At 34.5% G+C, this 23,518-nt stretch overlaps 1 protein-coding gene across 1 annotated transcript in view; it reads left to right on the forward strand.

Annotated features, from left to right (window-relative positions):
* Positions 1–23,518, forward strand: part of EIF5B (eukaryotic translation initiation factor 5B) — a 63,658-nt gene that overhangs the window by 35,443 nt on the left and 4,697 nt on the right. Inside the window, exons 5-19 of the mRNA XM_074300395.1 lie at positions 273–487; positions 1,622–1,772; positions 4,900–4,998; positions 5,477–5,563; positions 7,399–7,473; positions 9,124–9,416; positions 14,713–14,820; positions 15,325–15,435; positions 16,350–16,417; positions 17,196–17,337; positions 19,434–19,565; positions 20,144–20,326; positions 20,521–20,682; positions 20,886–21,017; positions 21,598–21,729. Coding sequence (XP_074156496.1) covers positions 273–487; positions 1,622–1,772; positions 4,900–4,998; positions 5,477–5,563; positions 7,399–7,473; positions 9,124–9,416; positions 14,713–14,820; positions 15,325–15,435; positions 16,350–16,417; positions 17,196–17,337; positions 19,434–19,565; positions 20,144–20,326; positions 20,521–20,682; positions 20,886–21,017; positions 21,598–21,729 — 2,090 coding nt within the window. The remainder of the gene's footprint in view (positions 1–272; positions 488–1,621; positions 1,773–4,899; positions 4,999–5,476; positions 5,564–7,398; positions 7,474–9,123; positions 9,417–14,712; positions 14,821–15,324; positions 15,436–16,349; positions 16,418–17,195; positions 17,338–19,433; positions 19,566–20,143; positions 20,327–20,520; positions 20,683–20,885; positions 21,018–21,597; positions 21,730–23,518) is intronic.

Genomic DNA, 23,518 nt, shown 5'->3' on the forward strand with positions numbered 1-23,518 from the left:
TGTTTGGTATTGAGTATTTACATAATAAACAAACAAAAAAATGAACAGAATTTATTTCCAATAATAGAATTGTTGATTTTGAACATATGATTATTTTTGTTCTTAGGACCAAATAGTTTGTTAAATGTTAAAGGCAAACAGTGAATATGTGTTTTAAATTTACATGTTTAAAAAAACTAATTTTATTTTCACCAATGAACAAGAAACCCTTGTAATTTATGTTTTAAGAGTTTCTACTGGAATTATCTGCTTTTTTTTCTCTTTTCTATTAGCTGATGATAATGAAAGTGACAAGAAGAAGAAAGATAAGAAAAAAAAGAAAGGAGAAAAGGAGGAGAAAGAAAAGAAAAAAGGTCCTAGCAAAGCTACTGTTAAAGCTATGCAAGAAGCCCTTGCTAAGCTTAAAGAAGAGGAAGAAAGACAGAAGAGAGAAGAGGAAGAACGCATCCGACGACTTGAAGAGTTAGAAGCTAAGCGTAAGGAAGAGGTATGTATTCAGGTTATATGTAGTTTCTTTAACTCTTAGTGAAGTAATTAATATTTTGCATAATTTCTCAAAAGCCATTACATTTATACTATCTTCAAAAAAATTGTGATTGAATTTCAATTCTTGGTTGACCAAATGATTTTAAAAATCTTCATGACTGATAGTCAAGATGTATGTCTTAACCCCATATCAGATCCCTACCCCTACCCCTATCTGGGGAAGCTAACATAAAAGTTGTTTATATGAAAGAATATGATTCATACTTGATACTTTTCTCACATTTTCAAATCATTACTCATGAATATTCATGCATGATATTTAAAATATTTTAGTTTAGAATCTTCACGTGTTAAGATGTACCGATCTGGTATACTGAGTAGAAAGTCAGGCTTTTCTTTAGGAAAACCCACATTTTTATTATAATCATTTTCTTCCCAGCCTTCCCTGGCTGCATCCCCCTCCACCCCTTCAACCCCTTCTGCTCCCATTTCCCTCGACACATTATATAATCTTTCTGAGTCTCTCATCACAATTTAGCATGTTGTGAGATTCAAATGAGGTGCTGTATTAAAAGCTATTTTCAGACTTTTAAAACTCTCTATGATATGCTAATCATGGAATTTGTTCTGTGCTGGGGATGCTGTCTAGTAACTTTGCCTCTTGAATTTTTAGTTCCCTCATTTTTAAAATGAGAGGTTTGAGTTAGTGCCAAGTTAAAATTATTTATGGTTTAAGCCCTTATGTTTTGATTGTATTTAAATAAGATTTAGTAATAACTGCTAATTTCTGGTTTCTTAGGACATTTAGAACTTACAAATCTAATCCAACTCCCAAAATTTTTCCAGTGAGAAAACAGGACCTCTTGAAGGGGGACCTGCCTTAACTCTCATAATCTGTGTCAGTCAGGATGCCAGCACCACGATATGGATGTTCCGCAGGGTGTGAATGGCTATTGTCTTAAAACTGATATCCGTGATTTCCTGCAGAGAATGCTTCAGGATCTCCAGCCACTCTTTATCCCCCAGGGGGTCCTCCTGGGTGCCGATCACACAGTATTCTGATCTTAAATCATGCTTTTTAATTTATTTATTTATTTTTAAATGACAAAACTTTTCTTGTACCATTTTTTGACAGGAACGATTAGAGCAGGAAAAGAGGGAAAGAAAAAAGCAAAAAGAAAAAGAAAGAAAAGAACGTTTGAAAAAGGAAGGCAAGCTGTTAACAAAATCCCAGAGAGAAGCCAGAGCGAGAGCTGAGGCTACTCTTAAACTTCTCCAAGCTCAGGGTAAGTAAAAGTACAGATACCCCGTTAAGCTCGTGGATTCTGTGAAGATATTTAGAGGTTTGGGCTTTGAAGAAAATAATTCTCCTGAAAATACTTTTAAAAATTGTAAACACTAAAAATTAGCTATGGTGATGGTATTCTATTGTCTAGCATTTCTTTTCTTGACTATTACCTAGAAAATACTTAGATGTCAAAAGTTATTATGAAGCTGAATTGATGATTGAAACTAAAACAAAGTATTGGATTTCTCCTTGAGTTCCTATTCTTTGTTTAACAAATATTTCATTTAGAACATATCTATAGTGTTTTGTGATATGGAGGAACAGAGTACAGTTGCTATCTGAAGGAGCTTTTAAAGAGATACTTTTGAAAGGTAAAACATATTAAAATGGCATTTATGAAGTATCTGTAGTGATTTATCTGAGATGGCACTTAACTTTCTGGATGGCAGATAACTATCTGGAAAGATAAAATCTTTAGTAAGGGATAAGACACATGGAAACCTGTATTGCACAGAAGTGAACATCAGCACATTATAGAATTATCAAATAGTATTTCATCTTGGAGTGAAGGGTACATTTTACTTAGTTGTTTTTGTTGTTGTTGTTTGTATGTGTGTATTCTCTTTTATTTTTTTAACTTAAATGTTTTTTTTTTTCCCAATTACATGTAAAAATAATTTTCAACATTCATTTTTGTAAGATTTTGAGTCCAAATTTTTCTTCCCTCAAAAATAGGTCAAATTTATACAAAGGTAGTAGAGATGATTCCACTTTCAGGGATTGATTCTCAAGGTCTTTATAGGGATGGTAGATATCACAGTTATTGGGGGAGGAGGGAGTCTTGGACCTTATTACCAAAAAAGATGACCGAATGATTATCAGGAACTACTGACAGATATGTATTTTCATTCATGTTAGTATCAAATTTTTTTTTAACTAGGTAATTGCTTTTTTTGAGGTTATTGAGAGTTACTAGGCTTTCACAATTGATACTTCATAGATCATCTTTTGACCGTTACACTATTGAATGAAAGTCTTGTTGGCTGACTGTTATCCCTTCTCCCCTAAAATTAAAATTAGTAACTTAATTTTGTATGACTTTTTGAAGTTTGCTTTTCTGCTAAGAACTTGATTACTGTGCCATTTGAAGTTTATATTTTTAATAGTGACTTTTTCATTCTTTGGTAAATAATCAGTTTCTCACATAGTTGCTCTTATTGTTTTATCTGTGTGATTAATTGCCTCATCATAAATCATCGTTGAAATTCTTGCTTTTCAAAATTTATCTATTATACAGTAGGCTTTATTGCAGCCTTTAAATCCATATGCTTTGACTTAAGCATTTACATGTGTTAATTATAAACAATAAATTTTGCAGTTTGTTTTCTATATCCTTTTGCAGTTCACTCTCCTTTTTTAGGTGTATTTGGCCTATTTATGTTATGATAGAATTATTTTAATGCTTGTTGTATTATTTAATAGCTCAATCTTAATCCTGCACACACATAAGCTTGAATGTATTTTTCATTTTATTAATTTGTAACCAATTTCAATTATATTTAATATTTGCCAATACCAAAGAAAAGACCAGATATTCTAATTTTACATATATAACTTTTTTCCTTTAATTTTCATTTTTGTTTATTCCTTTTTAAAAATAAGAATCAAGTTTAGAAATTACTCCTATCCTCCTTCAGATGCATGGTTATCTGATTTAAAAAAAATATTCAGTGTTCATTCCCTCAGTTGATCTTTTGCTTTTTTTTTTTCTTTTTAATCATCAAAGGAAAATTTACTTGTGTCATGTTAATATTGAGTTTTCCATTAATTATTTCAATCATGTATTTGTTTAAATTTCAATGGATTGTTCAGTTAGCATTCTAGAGGTTCCACTTAGTTTTTTCTTTTTTCACCATCTTTTCCCAAAACATTCATGTGTTTTTTCTTTGCATTTTAGAATATGTCATTATTCTCTCTTTGATTCTTAGTCTTAGATTATTTAAATTGGTACTTATAAATTTATAACCTGCATCCTCTAAACTTCCAATGGATTATCTCCTTGATTGAAACCTTGTCTATTAACATCTACATTTTTGAGGAAAGTTAAAATTGGGGTTTTTCTTCATCTGAAGCTGTGGATTGTTGATTTGTATTCTACCTCTTCTAGTTAATTTTTTGACAATGAATCAATGATTTCCTGTATTTTTTTTTTTTTTTTTTTTTTTTTTTTTTAGTTTAGTTTTGTTTTTGAGTTTTATATATCATTCTCTCATTGTCTCACTGGGCTCACCTTTTGTTTTTCTAGAGAGCTGAGATCTTTCAGTCTTTAGCAGTCTCTTCTTTTCTGCATTTGTCATTTTCCCGAAACACACTGTTTCTGGGAGTCTATTGTTTCCTTAAAATTTTCCATCATGTCACCTTCTCTGTGCTTGTCTAATTTCAGAATTGTCTTTTATTTCCAAGTTTTCCTTCATATCTCTTCATGTTATTCTAAACTGCTCTGGAAGTTCTTGTCCTTTTCTTGCAGAGACTCATTCAGTTCTTTATTTATTTTGGTTTGTTTTCTTGTGGACTTTTTCTTTTTCTAAAAGTTTCTTTCCTTATTTATTGCATCTTTCCTTTTTATTTTTAGGCATCAAATTTTAAGATAGTGTGGAAGATCTGGTCTTGGTCATAAATATCCAGTTTAGCCAAATTGTCTCAGGCCTCAGTTAAGCTTTGTTTAGGCTTTCTACTTTGTCAGTATTTGGAGTTTGCTTGTAGTGGAAATGGAGCTGGGAGGGTCTGTTATATTTTTCATAGACATTAATCGTTTGCAGTGAAGGCAATGAAAGTTTTATTCTGGGCCAAGAACTTTGTGATGGGGCTTCTGTGTGATAAGTTGATGTTTTTCTTTTTTAAAAAGTATTTTCCCATCTTTCTCTGTTTCAGAACTTACGTTTTTATGTTGCCATAAGATATAATATCTCCTTTGATGTTCTGCACCTTTTCTCTTTTCCTCCTTTCAATGTATTAGGAAATTTTAACATGTAGAATTAAATGCCAAAGGGGTGGAGAATCTGGGGAATAAATCTGTTAAAAAGCTGGTAATTTATTTATACTTTTGTGTTTTTTTTTCCTTTTAGGTGTTGAAGTGCCATCTAAAGATTCTTTGCCAAAGAAGAGACCAATATATGAAGATAAAAAGAGGAAAAAACCACAGCCACAACAAGAAAATAAAGAAGGTCAGCATTCTGACTAAATTTTGCCCTTAAAAAGTGTGGTCCATTCCATTTACTTTCAGATATGAGAAACCCTTGCTCTTTAAGAAAAAAATCAGTAATACTTTGATTCTATACTTGGGTAATTTTCTGTCATTGTCACCAATCACACATCCTCTTTTTTTGAGTCTGCACCCTTGTTTTTAGTAAGATTTAATTAACTGTGGATGTTCCAAAATAATTTGTCTTGTACATCAGTAGACTCTTGAGAGCCCAAAAAGTAAAATTTTCATCCTTTGTCCCTTTTCTAAGAACTTCAGGTTTTCTTTTGAAGAAGAAAAAGTTTGAATGTATTGAATGTTTTGTCACTAGTGTTCTGGCACTATTGATACTCACTTTGAGCAGTATTTTTCCAATTGTAAGTAAAATTGATAGAAAAGTTTTGTACATTAGTGGCTTTTTCAATATATACATATTTGCTAATTCTGGTTTCTGGTTTCAGTAGAAACAGTTGAAGTGAGTATTCCTGTAGAAGTTACAGAGCAAGCCATTCCAGAAAAAGAAGAGTCCCTGCCTCTTGTAGAACCAGGTAAGTAGCTTGAGTGAGAAACAACTAGAGGGAGCTTCCTTTTGAATGAAAAGGATAAACATTTCTTAACACTGATTCTTCCCTGTTGTTGTTGTTTATAGTGGATTTTGTATGATTGATGGCAAAGGTGCCAGTTATTTAGTTTTCTTTTTTATTTGTCTACATATACACCTTTTCACCTTCTAGTTTCACATATCGATAATGCTAGGCATTCAATTCCATTTATTGATTAATTGATTTGGAAGCCCAAATCATGGGATAACAGGAAGACATCATAGAAACGAAATTCTAATTTAAAAACCAAATTAATTAAGGATTTTAAAGCTCTAAGTTTGGAATTTTGACCTTGAAAAAAGACTTTCTTACTTGTAAGTCTTAATATTTTGAATTCAGCCCCCTGAATTCAAATGGGAATGTTATGTTTAAAATAAATAACTTTTTTTTTCCCTTAATAATATTTTATTTTTTAAAATATGGGTAAAGGTAGTTTTTCAATATTCATTTTTGCAAGACATTGTTCCAAAGTTTTTCTTTCTCTCCTTTACTTCCCTCCTTCCCAAGGCAGCAAGCAACCTGATACAAGTTAAACTTGTGTAATTTTCTAAAACATATTACTATTGTCATGTTTTATAAAAAAAAAAAAACTATGAGATAAGAAAAAGCAGATAAAAAGAAAGGTGAAAATGCTTTGCTTCAATCCACATTCAGTCTCCATAGTTTTCTCTCTGAATGTGGATGGCATAAAATGTATAACTTTACATAAAATAATTTGTTGCAAACTTAAATCTGCAAAACATTTACTTCTGATCTGAATAGGGAACAAAATGGATGCACAAACTAAAAAGATTCATAATGAAGAACACAGATCCAAAAGGTGTGCCTTAGTTTAAAAGCACCTAATTTGTCTTCATTAAATTTTGTTGAATAGGGTATTATTAATTGACCCAGTAATGTGTCACTGGGATAAAGTTCTCTGGATATGGAGTCAGAAGTTTTGGTTTTCAAACCCAGTTTTGGCCACTTGTGATTTGGGGCAGATTGGATTCTTCGCTAGGTTTCAGCTTCTTTATCAGCAAAGTGAAGGGCTTTTTGCCTCTAGTTCTAAAATTTTGATTCTAATAATAAACTTTTTTTGTATGAGTCCAGGAAATGAAAAGAAACTTAGTCTACATTAGGTTCTATAATTTCTTTAAATTGAAACTTGATGAATTTGTGCATAATATTTGATGGTCCAGAGTCCAAAATTCTAATAGTTGTTTTTTTGGTTGTTCATTTTGTAGTTTAGTCCTTTGCAAAGCTTCATGAGCTTCATCGGGTTTTCTTGGTAGAAATACTTCCTTCTCCAGTTCATTTTCCAGATGGGGGAAAGTGAGGCAAAGAAGGTTAAGTGACTTACCCGTAACACATCTCACAGGAATCTGAGGCCAGATTTGACTTTGGGCAAATGTCTTCTAACTCAGACCCATCACATTATCCACTGCACCACCTAGCTGCCCAAGTGAGATTTAACGATTGTTTCCTTTTTGATTATGGAATGCATATACAAAATATGGAGTGTCTTATTTGGGACTTTTTTTTTTTTTGACTGAAGCAAATGGGGTTAAGTGACTTGCCCAGTATTAAGTGTCTGAGGACACATTTGAATTCAGGTCCTCCTGACTTCAGAGCTTCTACTCTATCCACTGAGCCACCTAGCTGTCTTAGGGACTGTTTTTGTCCACAGTTGCTTGTATGCCACACTTTATTTTTCTTTTACATATAACAGAATTTTAATTGTTTAAAAAAAAATTTCCATATAATTGTTTTACTAACTTGATTAAATTTTTAATTTACAGAGGAGGAGGAAGAAAGTGAAGATACTGGCTTGGATGATTGGGAAGCAATGGCTAGTGATGAGGAAAGAGAGAAAGGTAGGTTTTTAAAGTGCTGTTTCTAGGCTTTAATAAAGGTAGTGATTTTTTTTTTTTAGTTTTGTATACATGACAGTTTGCACACATTTGCAAATTATGTATGATTAAAGTATCTGACAGTAAATCCTTTATTGAAAATACAATTTACAGTTTTTGGTTTTGTTTTTTTATTGAAACATCATTGCTGTATGTTGGAGCACAAGTTCAAACTGTTGTCTGCTACTGTTTTCTGAAGGTGAATGCACTTTTCCTGCAGCAAAGTGTAATGTCCAGGCTAGCTTTCTGGAGGTCCTCCAGACAGGCCTTTGTCTCAGCAGGATAGTCACCAGAAGAATGGTCAGGAATAGAGTCTAGACTCTTTATTGTCTCCTTCACAGTCTGTTCCCTCTGACTCACCTTGTCCCCAGTTCTCTGAGCCCTTAAATACCCTATTACAATTACATCATTACAGCATATTGAGTATGTGTGAACTAGAGAACTGTCATCTCATTAATCACACTCTGTTAGCACCCTACTTATAAGTATCTTTGCTTCAAGTATACTTTTCTCAGAGTTCCCCAATATCTTCAATCCTCTACAGCAAAGGGAATAACCACTAGTTGTCAGGCCTGTTAAGCCTAAAATTTGTCTGTACTACAGTAGAGTATATAATGCATCCTCTGCCAGCTTGCCAGGACCAGTCATGGATTCTTAGCTATCTCCTCACTTGCTAGGAAAGGACTTTCAGAACTCCAAGTCACTTCCCTGATGGTGGCCTGGGACAAGGATCCTGCTGAGTTGTAACTGGAGTTTCATTGTATCACAGAATTTTATAAAAGGAAACTTATTGTCCATCTGGTACAATTTCTACCAAAATAGAATTTCTCTTTCAGGCCTTTTCTTGAACATCTCCAGTGAGATTATATATGCACTACCTTCCAAGGCAATATATACTTAGATGATTAGTTCTGATTGTTGGGAAGTTTATCTTAAAACCTAAATTTTCTTCTTTACAACTTTGGTTTATTGATCCTAGTTCTGCCCTCTATAATTAAACAGAGCTCAACTAATCTTTCTAATACATAACAATCCATTAAAGAACAAATTTATTGTTTTTTTGGTAGTTGCTATGGTACTGACTAGAGGTCTTACAGATGAGAAATAGATCAGAGATGTGAAAGAATGGGTAACTTAGGAAAACAGAATTGGGCATTTAAATTCAGGAGTTTGCTTTTCTCTTTCCTATATCCTTTAAAGCTGCACTGAGATCTGGAAGGTGTGCCAGCTCTGTAGGTTGTTTCTTTGTCTTAACCGTTTCATCTCATTACTCTAGAATCCCGCATTTTCACATTGATAAGCAAGGATAGGTTTCTTAACTTGTGATTTAGCACTGCATTCTTTCTGTACCATTTAAAATTTAAGTCTAGATATATTATTTATTTCTGAGGCATTTGGGATTAAGTGACATGCCCAGGGTCACACAGCTAGGAAGTGTTATGTGTCTGAGACCAGATTTGAACTTGGGTCCTCCTGACTTCAGGGCTGGTACTCTATCCACTGCACCCTAGCTGCCCCTATTAGTTTATTTTTAGACAATGAAACTACCTTTTAATTAGGGACTGAGCTTTTCTAAATTACTTTTTTTAAGTGGTCAAAATATTTTTTTCACAGAAAGAAACACTGTGCACATTGAAGTAAAAGAAAACCCAGAGGAAGAGGAAGAGGAAGAGGAGGAGGAGGAAGAGGAGGAGGAGGAAGAGAGTGAGGATGATGAAGATGAAGGAGAAAGTGATGGAAGTGATGGTGACGATGAGGAAGAGAAGGTTTCAGATGAAAAAGATACTGGGAAATCATCAATAGAAAAAAAACAAAGTAAAGAACTTAGCTCAGAGTCTGAATATGACTCAGATGATGATCGAACTAAAGAAGAACGTGCCTATGATAAAGCAAAAAGGAGGATTGAGGTAAAATATCTTTCCTATTTACCCCTCCTTACTTTGTGTATCCCTTTTTCTGTTCAGTAAGACTTTGAGGCTTCTCAATTACTGTTAAGCATTTCAAGTCTCTTAGGGGAACGGACTGTGTTTATCCCTCTCCCCTCCCCCCCTCAAATCTGATAATAAGGTTTCCTATTTTTAAAAAATTCTTTTAAAAATTTCATTGCCTTTAATTGATAATACAGAGGCACACTGAAAGCATGGCTCATACCAATGCTTGGTTCTGTAAATATTGTTTATGGGTTTATATTTGCTATATAATATTTAAGAGAAGGTTGGATGGAAAAGGAAAAGGGCTATGGACTTGGCAAAAAGCTATGAACAAAGATACTAAGAGCACTTTAATATTATAGGAAGTCCCTGTATCCAAATTTATCTGAAAGAATACTTTTTTGTTTTACCATCAGGGAGTACAAGTTAAGTCCATTTTCCATTTAGTTACCCTTCATCTATGGGGAATACAGCTATAGTGTCACATACCTTTTCCAAGCACATTATTGTATGGTCTGACTATGATCTTGGTCATTTCATTTCCTTCCTTATCCCACACTGGCATGTGGACATTCAGTTGTTTTAGTTTTGTTTCATTTTAGTAATTTCTAAAGTCTCTAATCTTTAGACATAAGTCTACTTCAATCCCAGAATTGGTTAGAATGGATCATTCTCTTTAGTGCGGATGATATATCTAATAATTTCTGCTGATTAGTCAGTCTTCTCTTTCTTTCACTTTCTTCCTCCTTTTTTCTCTCTTGCTGTGTCTTTTTATTTGTTGTTCTTTGTCCTTTCTTTTTCTTCCTTCCTCTCTTTCCATTAGGGTTTAAGAGAAGATAATAGCTAATGCAGTAGTAGTAATTTGACTTGTTTGACACCTGTTGCTTTCTGACTTCATATTTTTTTTTAGTTCTTTTCAAGGAGTGGACCCTGGAACTTGGTTCTATATGCTATGTAATGAATACTTGCCGATGACTAATAAGTTGATTAGCATAGGGCTTCTTAAATCTTTTCTATTTGTAACCTTCTTTCCCCAGAAGAATTCTTACATGATCTGGGAGATATAGTTATATAAAATAGGGATACAAATTAAATATTTACTGATACTAAATCATAATTTCATGACCCTCACATTTAGTTAATGAAACCCTCCCTCCCCCCCAATAATGTGGTTGGGACCCACAGTTCAAAAAGTTGGGGTATAGTGGACCCTTTAATCACCTCTTTGTTGGGTTCCTGTTAAAAAATTACTATATAGACATGTCTAGAAAATATTAACCACTATAATCTTTGCTGACTCCCCAATAGTCATCAGCATTTTTCAGGTGTTCCCTGAAATTATTAATATTGTCTCACTCTGGAACATCAGGCTGGAAAACAAATTAAAAGCACTTTATAGGAATTCTAAGGAAAGCACATGGTAGGGTTTTTCCATAGAAAAATTATCTAGAAGTCGGAGCTTACTCCTTTTTTATCTCCAAGTTATGGGTTTCTTGGTTATTTTCTTGTCCTTACATTGAGGGTAGGAAGCCTTGGACTTGGTTCCTGATCCATTTTGAAGATCTTAGGGGATATGGAGGAAAACCTTGATCTGACCTTAATTACTGCTAAGCATCTTCCTCATTTTGTCTGCAGTTGTTCTCAGAATGATATATTTTCCCAAGTCATTTATGTTCTCAGGTTTTGCTGTACAGAAAGCCAAAATGGCTGAGGGCTTGTCATTTTAGAGAATAAGAAGAAAATCTTATGTCTCTTTTTACATGAGGATTTGATTAGGAAAAAAAACCCTTAGTAGAAAAAATGGAAGGTGAAGCTGTGGCTTTACAGGAAAAACCGAAGGGGCTCTAAGGCTGCCGGACAGTCCTGAGAAATATCATGGTTGTTACATGGGTGATGAGTGTATTTCAGTTCTCTGATGTTTTAGCTAAAATGTTTCCATACTGAGCAGCTAAGCATTTTCCTTTTCTGGAAAAAAACATTAAAAGTAGCTTAAGCTATCAAGCGTATCTAGAAATGAGGGCTACTAAACTACATACATAAAAGATCCTGATAGGTATATATTGACTTAGAAAACTACTTGTTTAATATTATCTAATGTGTTATTGTATTTTACTTATTTTTTTGTTCCCCATATTGTTTTGGATTACACTTGGAAGTTTTTGCAGACTGAAATGTTTGAGTTTTATGTTTTATACTTTGGCTTAAACTACCCAAAAGGCTCCAAGGGCCAGATCTAAGGTAAATTTTGAGTTGAGATGTGTAGGCTGTACACTTGTCACATAAGATTATCTTGTGTCAAATAAAATTAGGTATTTGACCTTTAACATATTAGATGGAAAGTTTTTTTAATTTTTTTTAAAGAAAAGTGTAGCTTTCACAGCTTTAGATAGAGGAAAGAATAACCAAACAAGTGATAGAGGCAATTTCTATCACTTCCCTCTTCACCCCTTCCTCCCCAATAATTTTGATTATATGATCCAAAGTATTTTGTACTAAAAAAAACAAAAAAATCTATTATTGCTCATATAAGTAGGGAAAATATCAGTTTAAGAAAAAAATCTATGCATTATAAAACTCTGAATAAAAGCTTGTTGTCTGTTCTGTAGAGGGAACTAACAAGTACATAGACAAAGAGCCGTTTACCAATGGATGAACCAAAAATCAGAATGAATAGTTCACATCAGATATTGTTGCAAATCACTAATAATAATTTATGGAATTTCTGACAGATGCAGATCAAAGTCAACTTTGAGATTTCACATTATGCTTTATAAATTGATAACAAACACAAGGATATAAATAGGGCTGAATAAATAGATTGCAAAATCATTGGCAGAGATGCAGAATTAAATCTTGGGGAGCTACTCATGTTACCAAATGAAATGTGTAGAATGAGAAGAGGCCCCAGAAAGAGCCCTGCATTGCACCTAGTTAGGGAGAGTTACCAAAATAAAGGTTTAGGAAAACAGATTGAGGAGTGATTAGACAGAACTAGAAGCAGGAGAGTGTGATATCCTCAAAACTTTAGAGAAATAGATATTAAGAAGTAGTTGAACAAGTGTTGTTGATTCAATACCCTCCAAAGATTGTAGGGAATTAAGAGTGAAAAAAGAGAAAGTAGAGATACTTATCATAGATGGAGCTTTGCACAAAGTACAGAAAAGATGTAGAGCTGCAGGTGTGGAAGGAGTAAGTAAGGTTGGTTTGTTACTTTTCTTTGGAGGAAGGAGACATGAGCATGTTTGTGAGAAGTTTGAGATTAATGAAATGGTGTGAATAACACAGTTAGAAGGGGCCACTACTCTAGGAAACAGAATGGAACAAGATTACTTCTACAGGGAGGGCGTCTTAGTCTTGGTCAAAGAGTATAGCGACCTCTTAGTAGGGACATGGATTCAGGAAAAGAACAGACAGGGATTTAGTGATGAGATGAGAAAGAGAGCTTTCAGTGAATGGCCTCTTCCCCCCACTAAAATACAAGGTTTGAAAGAGCTGCTATAGAGAGTGCATTAGTGTGTTGATAAGGGAGGTACAGTACGTTGGATTTTCTCATAGCAGTGAGAGTATAAGGATAGTTGTCAGACACAAGTCTGTGATGGGTCCTCTTATTGTGGATGCATGATTTCTCCACTTGTTTTGTAATATGTGGTAGGAATGATGTAATCCTGCATATTAATAAGTGGGCCAGGGACTCTGATTCTTTTTAAAAGTGACTGAACTGTGTATATTTCCTGACCAGAGATCACACTGCTGAGTATATGTCCCAAAGTCATCCAAGACAGAAAGGTAGGTCTTGTATACAAGATTCTTCCCCTGACATTCAGGCCATTTTCTTCTTGCATTCATCTCATTTTTATCATCTCTTTTGGGTTCTTAGTTTGACATTTTTAGACTTAAGAGTCCCTTATTTGTTTTAGTCCATTCCTCTCTTGCTTTGTTGGTTGGCCTTGCTAGAAGCCTATTCATAATTGATTAAGGGTCTTTATTGCTCTTGAGAAAAGCTTATTTTCTTCACCTACTCAGACTGAAAGCTTTATCTGTTTTCTAGGGGTAGTGTGGCTTCAGTACAGGAGATCATCACATCTGACTCCTATTTGCAGTCCCTAAAATTATAACATCTATTCCTGTTTCAAAACTAAAGCCCAGTGTTGGACTGCCTAGTGAATTCCTTCTTCCCAGCTTTAGGAATTCTTATTTCTTCCTAGTTTGGAAACCAGTTGTCTTCCTGCCTTAAACTGAATGAGTAGCCATGCCTTTGCTGCTCTAGTTTTCACTTGGGCAATCTTCACTAGAGTCTCTTAGATTCTTCTTTTGGACTGCTTTGATCATAAGGAAACTTGCAGAAATCCACTGCTGAAGGTTTTCTATCAGTAGTTAGTGAAAGGGATTTTCTGTCAAGGAGGCAGAATCTAAAAAAATGTAATTTATGATGCAAAGTGTTACTTGTATTATGTTGGGTGGAGATTTGGATGCTGGTCTCGGCATTGTCACAAAATGTATAATCTTTGGAAAGTTCCTTAATTTCCCCTGGCCAGTTTTCCTCCTTTCCTAATAAAATCCTGGATTCTCGATGTTCTCTTTAGGGTGTTTCTAAATGGCTAAAATTGGATAGTAGTGAAGGTTTTAATTTAGTGCTTTCATGTTTTTGTTTTTTTCCCCACGTCAATTCTTGCCACCTCATTGTAAAAGCAGTCTCTTCTCAGATTTTCATAGTATTTTTTCCTGGACCTCTCTTTTGCATATCTCATTTTCCTTCTTATTTTTGGAGGGTACTATCATTAAAGTAGTATTTTGTAGGATTGATTCAGGACTGATATTAGGCACAGGATATATTGCAGCATTTTAACAAGGAGGCCCAGGGACTCATGAATACAGATTTCTGATTCTTTAAGAAATTAACTGAACTGTGTATATTTTGTGATCAGAAATAACACTACTCAGTGTATATCCCAAAGTGATCCAAGGTTGAAAGGTCCTAATACAAGATTCCTCCCCGGACTTTCAGGCCATTCTGATATTGCATTCATCTCTTTCATTTGTTTTGGGTTCTTAATATGGCATTTGTAGATTTGGAAAGGGTCTGTGGATTTTTTATTTTTTATTTATTTATTTTTTTAGAGTGCATATTTGTTTTTCTCTCAAGATTGTCCTTTGAGGGCAAGCTGTGTATCAAAGTTGGCTTTGTAACCTAGTACTTAACGTGATGTCTTATATAAAATAATGTTTTGTTGAGTTAAATTGAAATATTTACTTTTATTTACTTCTGTTTTAGAAACGGAGACTTGAAAATAGCAAAAATGTAAATGCAGAAAAACTGAGAGCCCCTGTTATCTGTGTACTAGGACATGTAGATACAGGAAAAACTAAAATTTTAGATAAGGTAAGAAAATATTATGCCTTTAAGTGAATGTAAATTGTTAGCACTACTGTCTATCTACCCAGGTTACTTACACCTTCGGAATCTAATACTTAATGTGCAACAAGAAAATGGGATTTGCTCACATATATTGTATCTAGGTTATATTGTAACACATGTAAAATGTATGGGATTGCCTATCATCTGGGGGAGGGAGTAGAGGGAGGAAAGAGATAATTTGGAAAAATGAATACAAGGGATAATGTTATTTTAAAAAAATTACTCATGCATATATACTGTCAAAAATTTTTTAATTAAATAAAAAAAATTAGGAAAAAAAAATATTATGCCTTTAAATCTTTAGTAAATTGAACACTTTGATTTCCAAGCTATTGTTTATGCAGTTAAAAATGTAACAGTGATTCTTAACAGTGATTAAAAAATTGTTTTAAAATGTTCTCATGCTTCTTTATTTTCTTTATCAATCAGTTTTTGAATGTTTATTGGAATTTTACCATTTTCTTTTAGCTACGTCATACTCATGTACAAGATGGGGAAGCTGGTGGTATTACTCAACAAATTGGGGCCACTAATGTTCCCCTTGAAGCTATCAATGAACAGACAAAGATGGTAAAGAATGTAAGTATTGTGGGGATCTGTAGTTTAGGTTATTTTCAGAATGTAGACAATATTTTATGGATTTGACCTGAAATTCTGCAGTTCATTTTTTATGTATCTGTTACTACTTATACTATTTTCTGCATATAAAAAAGAATGTAGGGGTGGCTGGGTGGCTAGGTAGTGCAGTAGGTAAAGCACCAGCCCTGAATTCAGTATGACCTGAGTTCAAATCTTGATCTCAGACACTTAACACTTTTTATTTTTCCCATAATGAAAATACTTAAATTTGGAAAAAAAAATATATTTGAAATGGATTTTCCACATTTTGAAAAACTGGTCACAGCACTGAGTAATGCAGTCTTTTGATTGTGGTAAATATGCTTATTTATCAGAAAAAAACAAAAGTTGTATTGGGTAAATAACACAGACCTAGATATTTTCTTTATCAACTTTGAGGTTGATATGGGAAGGTTGATAAATATGGCTTGGAAACTTGTAGCTATAATTTTAGAATCTTTTTTAAAAAATGAACTACATAAATTTCAAACTGCTTGAATGCTCTTTTGATTTAGCTTTTTAGGCGTAATAGAACTTAGGTTTCACTCTGTCATAAATTCATTCCAGTTACAAAAAAACTGAATCTTTGATATTTTTGAGAAGAGGTTTTTCAGAGTTGAGTATTTTTGTATCACACATATTTGTGTGTATATGTATTACCTCTTTGATTCTGAATTTAAAAAATAAGTTTGCTGGATTTTGCTTAGTTATTTAATCAGCTATTTTCTTTTAGAGTAAATTAAATGGAAAAAAGTCTTTTGGATGTTGATAGTAATGTAGTTAACTTATAAATTAATGGGTGGCTTTTTAGGGATTCTAGCTTCTTGTTGTCTGTGCTGCTTGTATATTTGTTTTGTCTTATTTCTTAATGTTAGTTTGACAGAGAGAACATAAAGATTCCTGGGATGCTTATAATTGACACACCAGGCCACGAATCTTTCAGGTAAAAATAAACTTTTAAAGAATCTCTGTTTTTGATATCAAATGATGTTCCTTTCCGCTATTTTCTCTTTCAACTGTGTTAAATGATTTCCTGCTGTTAATTTGGCTTTTATTAATTTGTGATGTATTATCATATTTGCAGGTTTTTATATACATACAAATTGATGTTGGAAATACTTTTTTTCTACTTTAATTTGTTTATATTACTTGCATGGAAAGTGGACATGATTATGGCTTCAGTAGGGGAACTTCTAATGCTTGGCCTAAGAAACAACAGAATGACCATTTAATCTTTTGTTTATATTCCTTGAAGTCCTATTAGTGAAATTGGTTACTATATGAAAAAAATTTACTCTAGATCTGATTGATTCACATAGGAGTTCACAAGTTCATCTTATTTTTGATCGAATCTTACAGTTTAAGGTTACTGGAATCTGTGTAACACATTTTTCATTTAGTTCTGTTAATATTGATTATGCTGAGAAGGATAAAAGAATCCTAAAGCAGTGGATAAGAGTTGGAAGTTTGGATTTTTGTTTCATCCTTGCTTGACCATTTGACTATTTTAATTTTGGGCAAGTTGGTTAATTTCCCTGAGCCTTAGATTTCTTCTTTATAGAAGGAACCATTTAAATCACATGATAGTTAATAGTTTCCCAGCTTTAGATTTTATGATCCTGCAATCTGAATTAAATTTGAGAGTCTTTGTTTAATCTTATTTTTATACCTTTTCTCCCCTCCCATTCTTTTTTTTTTTTTTTTTTTTTTTTTATAAATAGTAATCTTAGGAACAGAGGGAGCTCACTTTGTGATATTGCCATTTTAGTTGTTGATATTATGCATGGTTTGGAGCCACAGACAATTGAGTCTATCAACCTGCTGAAATCTAAAAAGTGTCCCTTCATTGTAGCACTCAATAAGGTAAGCTGAATATGTGGGGGAGGGTAAGGGTGGGAAATTTAAAAGTGTGCCTGTGTATGTTTAAGGTTGCTTAGAAGTGACTTCATTTCTTTAAAGTTGCTTTGATCTCTGCCAGTTTTATTACTATTGCCAGCCTTTTAAAGACTCTCACTTTAAATAGCTCTCACTATTTCTTAGGTTTAGATGAGGAGAAGGAATTAAAAGAAAATAATTATATCTGAAGATTTCTATGTTTGATGCTTTTAATCTGGCTTGTTTGTTTAATCTGTGGGACTTTTTTGGCTTTTTAAGATGGCTCATTATATTAATGCATTTAATGAGGTTTTACGTTAATATACTTTATCACAAAATAGTGTCATCTATTTATAATATGCTAATCTAGAAGTTTCAGCACTGTTGAATTTTACTCTATGAAATTATAAAATCTAAGTTGGAAATGATTTGCTCTTTTGTTTGCCCAAATTTATGACAGTTATATGGTATAACAAATGGGACACCAAGCCTGGAATTAGGAAGTACTGAGTTCTGATCCAGCCTCAGACCATTAAATAATTCTATGTCCCTGGGCAGGTCACTTATCCCTGTTTATTTCAGTTTCCTCGTGTACAAAATGATCTAGAAAAGGAAAATTCCAGTAAGCCAAGAAATCTAAAGATGGGATCATAGGACAACAATTGTCCAAATGTATATAACCAGTTCCACAAGTATTTAATTTTTGGTTAGCATGATGGAGAAATATAATAACGTACTCTAATAGAAGAACTCATAATCAGTCTAATTGATGAGTTAATATTTAAACACATTAAAATTAAAAATGTATATTGACTGCATATCAGTTTTATGCTAAACACTAAGAATATAGAGGCAATAAGATTGTTCCAGCCCTCAAGGAGTTTACAGTCTAATGAGAGGAGAATAGCACAATTAAAGCTGGAAGGTGGGGATGAAGAGGGAGGAAAGGGTACAGGAACCACCTATAGCTGGGAAAGGAAATGAGGAAGCAGCTGCATTTGTTAGTCTCTTTAAATGGAATCCAAACTCCAATGAGGAAGGATGGAGGAGGATTGGTAGTTACACAGTTTATTTTAGGTAAATCGGGATGGAAAAAAGTGAAGTATGTTATTAAACAGGTGCCAGTGAATAGCATTAGACGACTGTGATACCATCTCATCTTATGCAGTCCTTGGAAGATATGATGGTCATTTTGAATATGCTGCTATGTTGCTACTGATCTTTCTAGAAATAAATTTTTAATTGATGCTATTTTTTAAAAAATCATCAATTCTTCCAGTTTCCCAACACCATAATTATTTCATTGTCCGTTTCCAGTGAGCTATCTTATATAGATATATATCATATATCATAACATATACAATACATTTTTAATGGAATTTTTTTTAAAAAGGAAAAAGAGTTAAGAACAAAGTTAGTGGACTGGAGGCATTCTCTCCTGAGTCTTTGAACCGTGCTTCTTAATCTTACTGTTATAGCATTCAATGTGTGCATGTGCTATTTCTCTTGGCATTTATGTTATTGTAGTCATTTTGTATGTTTGTTTTTTTTTTTTCTTGGCTCTGTACTTCATTTTGCATTAGTCCATGTAGATCTTGACATGTTTTTCTGTGTATCATTTCTTGCAGCATAATCATATTCTGTCTTTAATCCTATTCTTTTACATACGTGTTTAGGTAATTCCTGCTTTCATCAATCTATGCAATCTGGTAGAGGATTTGAAACACCTAATTTTGCATCATTCTTGTATCCTAATTCACAGCACAGTTCTTGCAGTATTTTTAGGATCTTTTTATCCTTACACTGACCAGTGGTGCCAGCCAGACCCTAGTCTAGACAGGATCATCTCCATAAAGAACTGTGGTTGGTGGTCATCACAGCCACCCTCCTGATGACAAGCATCATTGGCCAGGCCTGCTCAGGCAAAAGGCTGGGAGTCTACCCCAGAGCATCAGGTCCACTTTTGTGCTATAAGGAGGTCCAGACTTGGTCATGTTAGATATCAAATCACATCGAATGAGTGGAGCATATTGTATTTCTGAACATAAGCATTTGATGTCTTACAATTAATGAAATTATTCTAGATCGATCGATTGTATGATTGGAAAAAGAGCCCGGACTCAGATGTGGCGGCAACTCTAAAGAAGCAGAAGAAGAACACCAAGGATGAGTTTGAGGAGCGAGCAAAGACCATTATTGTGGAGTTTGCACAGCAGGTAAGTCAGTATAACTGTCCTATATCCAGGAAGTCTGAAAATGTCTTCAGTTTACAGATCTTGTGAGCCTATCACTTCTTCATAAAGGTGGAAGGGGTGTATCCTCATCTAAGTCTTTAAACCATGCTTCTTGATCTTACTATATTATAGCATTCAATGCATGCATGTGCTGTTTCTCTTGACATTTATGTTATTGTAGTCATTCATTGTGTATGTGCCATGAAAGCAGTTTTCTGTTTTTGTTTTATTTTTTCTTCCTCAATATATAAATGAAACAGCATTTTTGTTAATTCCTTTTTCTGATGAATTTTATGAAGGTGCATCTGGTGGCCATCATTTAACCTCTAAGATTTTTATTCTTAGAAACTTGAATTGAGATGAAAGGAGACTTAAGTGTCATATCTACAATTTAGCATTGCTTATTAAGTGAACTTTTTGAGTAAATAGTGATGGGATTACGATTCAATATTTGCAATTATTTGTCAGCTTCTAGATTCTTCCTATGTACTCTGTATGCACTCACTCACACAGAGTCTGGCATTTTCTCATTGATTTTGCTTTTGCCTTTTATTCACCAGGGCCTGAATGCTGCTTTGTTCTATGAGAATAAGGATCCTCGTACTTTTGTTTCCTTGGTACCTACCTCGGCTCATACTGGTGATGGCATGGGAAGTCTGATAGCACTTCTTGTTGAATTAACTCAGACTATGTTGAGCAAGAGACTGGCACAATGTGAAGAACTGAGAGCTCAGGTCATGGAGGTAAATAGCATTTTAGAAATGGATTTGCTTCCCAGAAGCAAATGTCCCTTTAATGAGGATTTTTTTTTAATCTTATGTTTACTTATGTAATATTTAATGTACAGGTTGAATAGTGGCATGTAGCTCATTTACTTAAATTATATTTTTGCGTGTATGTATGCATGTATATGTACTTTTTTTTTCCCCCCACCCAGGTTAAAGCACTTCCTGGCATGGGTACCACAATAGATGTAATATTGATAAATGGACGTCTAAAAGAAGGCGATACAATTATTGTTCCTGGAGTGGAAGGTCCCATTGTTACTCAGATTAGAGGTCTTCTGTTACCTCCTCCCATGAAAGAACTGCGAGTGAAGGTAAGATTGGGTAGTTCCAAAGATAATGACTTTACTCTTAATCTAGAAATGTCACTGTTGAGATTTGCCCTCATGGTTCTTTTACCAGTTAAGATTCTTGTTCTGTTTTTTAAAAAGTGGGAAGAGGTGGGATGTTGTAGTAATAAAATGTTCATGTTCATCTTACATGCTTTTTTTTTTTTTTTTTTTTTTTGTCTCTTCAGAACCAATATGAAAAGCATAAAGAAGTAGAAGCTGCCCAAGGCGTAAAGATTCTTGGAAAAGACTTGGAAAAAACATTAGCTGGTTTACCACTTCTAGTGGCTCATAAAGAGGATGAAGTCCCAGTTCTCAAAGTAAGAATTTCTTTAAAAATATTTTGCAGTGAGTATATCTAATTGTAGCAAAGAGTACTATTTTGTCTTTTTAGGAAAGAATTTAAATATTTCTAGCTACTGATAACCTTGGTCATTCAAAAATCAAATTTTTTTACACAAAATTTTTGTTGTTTTCTCAGGGAATGACTGCATTTAAGAGATTGCATTTTTATTTTATTTTTTTAAATTTTTTAATTTTTTATTTTTTTTTTTACATGGGGGAATAATATTTTGCATAACTGCATTCTCTTTTTGACTCAACTCTGCTATAACCAGATAGGGCAAATATTATCTCTTTTATAGCAAGAACTTACATATGTAGGTGATAGTGATAGGTGTTGAACACCTATCTCCTGACCTTTTAGCATACTATTTTCTGCTGTACAATGAACCTTTAAGAGCTTTATTGGTAATCTCAGATAAGGAATACTCTACCTAGTGAGATAAATTTGCCTTATTCAAGAATACAAGGCAAATTATTTTTATTTGGTTATTATTTTTATATTATTTAATTGGAGAAAATTTTATTAAGCCTTGTTTTCAATGTTTTCTTTTCAAGGATGAGTTGATTCATGAATTAAAGCAAACTCTAAATGCTATCAAATTAGAAGAAAAAGGTGTCTATGTTCAAGCATCCACATTGGGCTCTTTAGAGGCATTACTTGAATTTTTAAAAACTTCCGAAGTACCAGTAAGTAACACTACCCAATTTAATATTAAATTACTTCTTTGTGCATGAGTAATATTTTTATTCTGTCCTAGTCTTTACATCCTAGCAGTTGTGAACCTTGGGTTTTCATAGCTGATCGTAACTTAATTCCCATCCTCAACCTAACCTTTTCTACTTTTAAACTATCCAAACTTTCCAATGGGCTGGAAATGCACACTGGATGTCTGCTCCATAATTAAAAAACTAGATTGCATTTAAAATCTCCTTTTTTGCTGCTACTGCTGCTTGGTAACCTAGCTCCCTTGGAACATGGCTTTCCTGGCTATCCTCTCTAGGACTGGCTGTACTTTCAAGCGCCTCATCCTCACCCCCCAAGTCACTGGTCATGGTACAAATCAGTATATTTGAGAAACAAAGTCTAAATGAGAAATTCTGGAGGAATGCAGGTTTTTAGGACATACCCTCTGCTTCTTCACTCAGTTCAGTGCCATCTCCTGTCCTTATACTGGGAAAATTTGTCGTACACACAGATGGTCCGTTACACACCCTAGACTTCCTGCCTTTGTTCACTTCCTATGACCTACTCTACCCTACAAGGAATAATTAAACCCTTGATGGTGCAGCTGTCCACAAATGTACCATTTCTGTGCTCACAATTTCTGTTCTTTCTATCTCTCCCTGTGCCCAAAACCCATCTGTCCCCTTGTGGTCTCCACACCTTTGTGTCCTCAGTGCTTTCTCAGGTCCTCAACTTTATGTTGGTTTTATTCTCCCCTCACTGTCTTGACTGATGGACCACTTACTCTCAAAACCATGATATCTTTACTTGCCTGTCGTATCAGAGCCAAGCCCTCAGCCTTGCCTCACCTCTGCCATCTGCCTCTCTCATGTCCCACTGAGCCAAGCCCCTGTCCCAGGGCCCTGCCACTGGCTACCCTCCAGAGCTGTGCGACCTCCTCTCTCTGCTCAGGGACTCTTTCCAATCGTGATCATCTCCTCAAACCTCTGGCCTCACAGTGACCTGAAAATGTGGTGCCTCTTCTCCATCTGGCCTCTTCTTCTGGTGTCTTCTGCCACTTTTGTCCTGCCTCCCCCATCTCTCCAGAAAAGCTCACCCCACAGCTGGCCCCTCTGCCTGATGACAGCCAAAATCACCAATAAAGTAGTATATAGAGGAAGGAGAGAAGAGGACCCAGGATTAATAGGTACAGCCTGAGGAGACTTGAGAAGGTTCAGGTGGGGAGGAGAAGCAGGAGAGAGCAGTGTCACAGAGGGCACTGTGCCAAGGGCTGCAGAGGTCAAGAGCAATATGAAATGAGAAAAGGTCCCTGTCTTCTTGTTTCTTCCCTTCTTCCCAGATCCTCTCCCAGCCTCCAAACTCTTCTTTCATCTCTTCCTGATGACGACTCCCTGGTGTCCATGTCCCTTTGTGACCAGTCATAGAGCAAGTTGCCTTCCCCTTAGAATCCTGTCTGCATTCAGTCCTTCTCACTCCTTTTGTAATTTTGAAGTCCGACTACTTCTCTCTGTTCAAGTGAAAGTTAGTTACTAATCTTTAAATTTCCAGGTCTTAAGGACTTTTCTCATTTCATGTTGCTCTTGACCTCTGCAGCCCTTGGCACGGTGCCCTGTGACACTGCTCTCTCCTGTTTTCTCCTCCCCAGCTGAACCTTCTCAAGTCTCCTCAGGTCGTACCTATTAATCCTGGGCCCTCTCCTCTCCTGACATCTCTATGCAGATGATTCTTAGATTGATTTATCCAGCTCATAGCTTCAGCTTTATAGTGCATTTCTTGAACCAGATGTGCTGT

The sequence above is a fragment of the Sminthopsis crassicaudata genome, chromosome 3 (assembly GCF_048593235.1).
Source record: "Sminthopsis crassicaudata isolate SCR6 chromosome 3, ASM4859323v1, whole genome shotgun sequence".
In the NCBI taxonomy this organism is placed as follows: domain Eukaryota; kingdom Metazoa; phylum Chordata; class Mammalia; order Dasyuromorphia; family Dasyuridae; genus Sminthopsis; species Sminthopsis crassicaudata.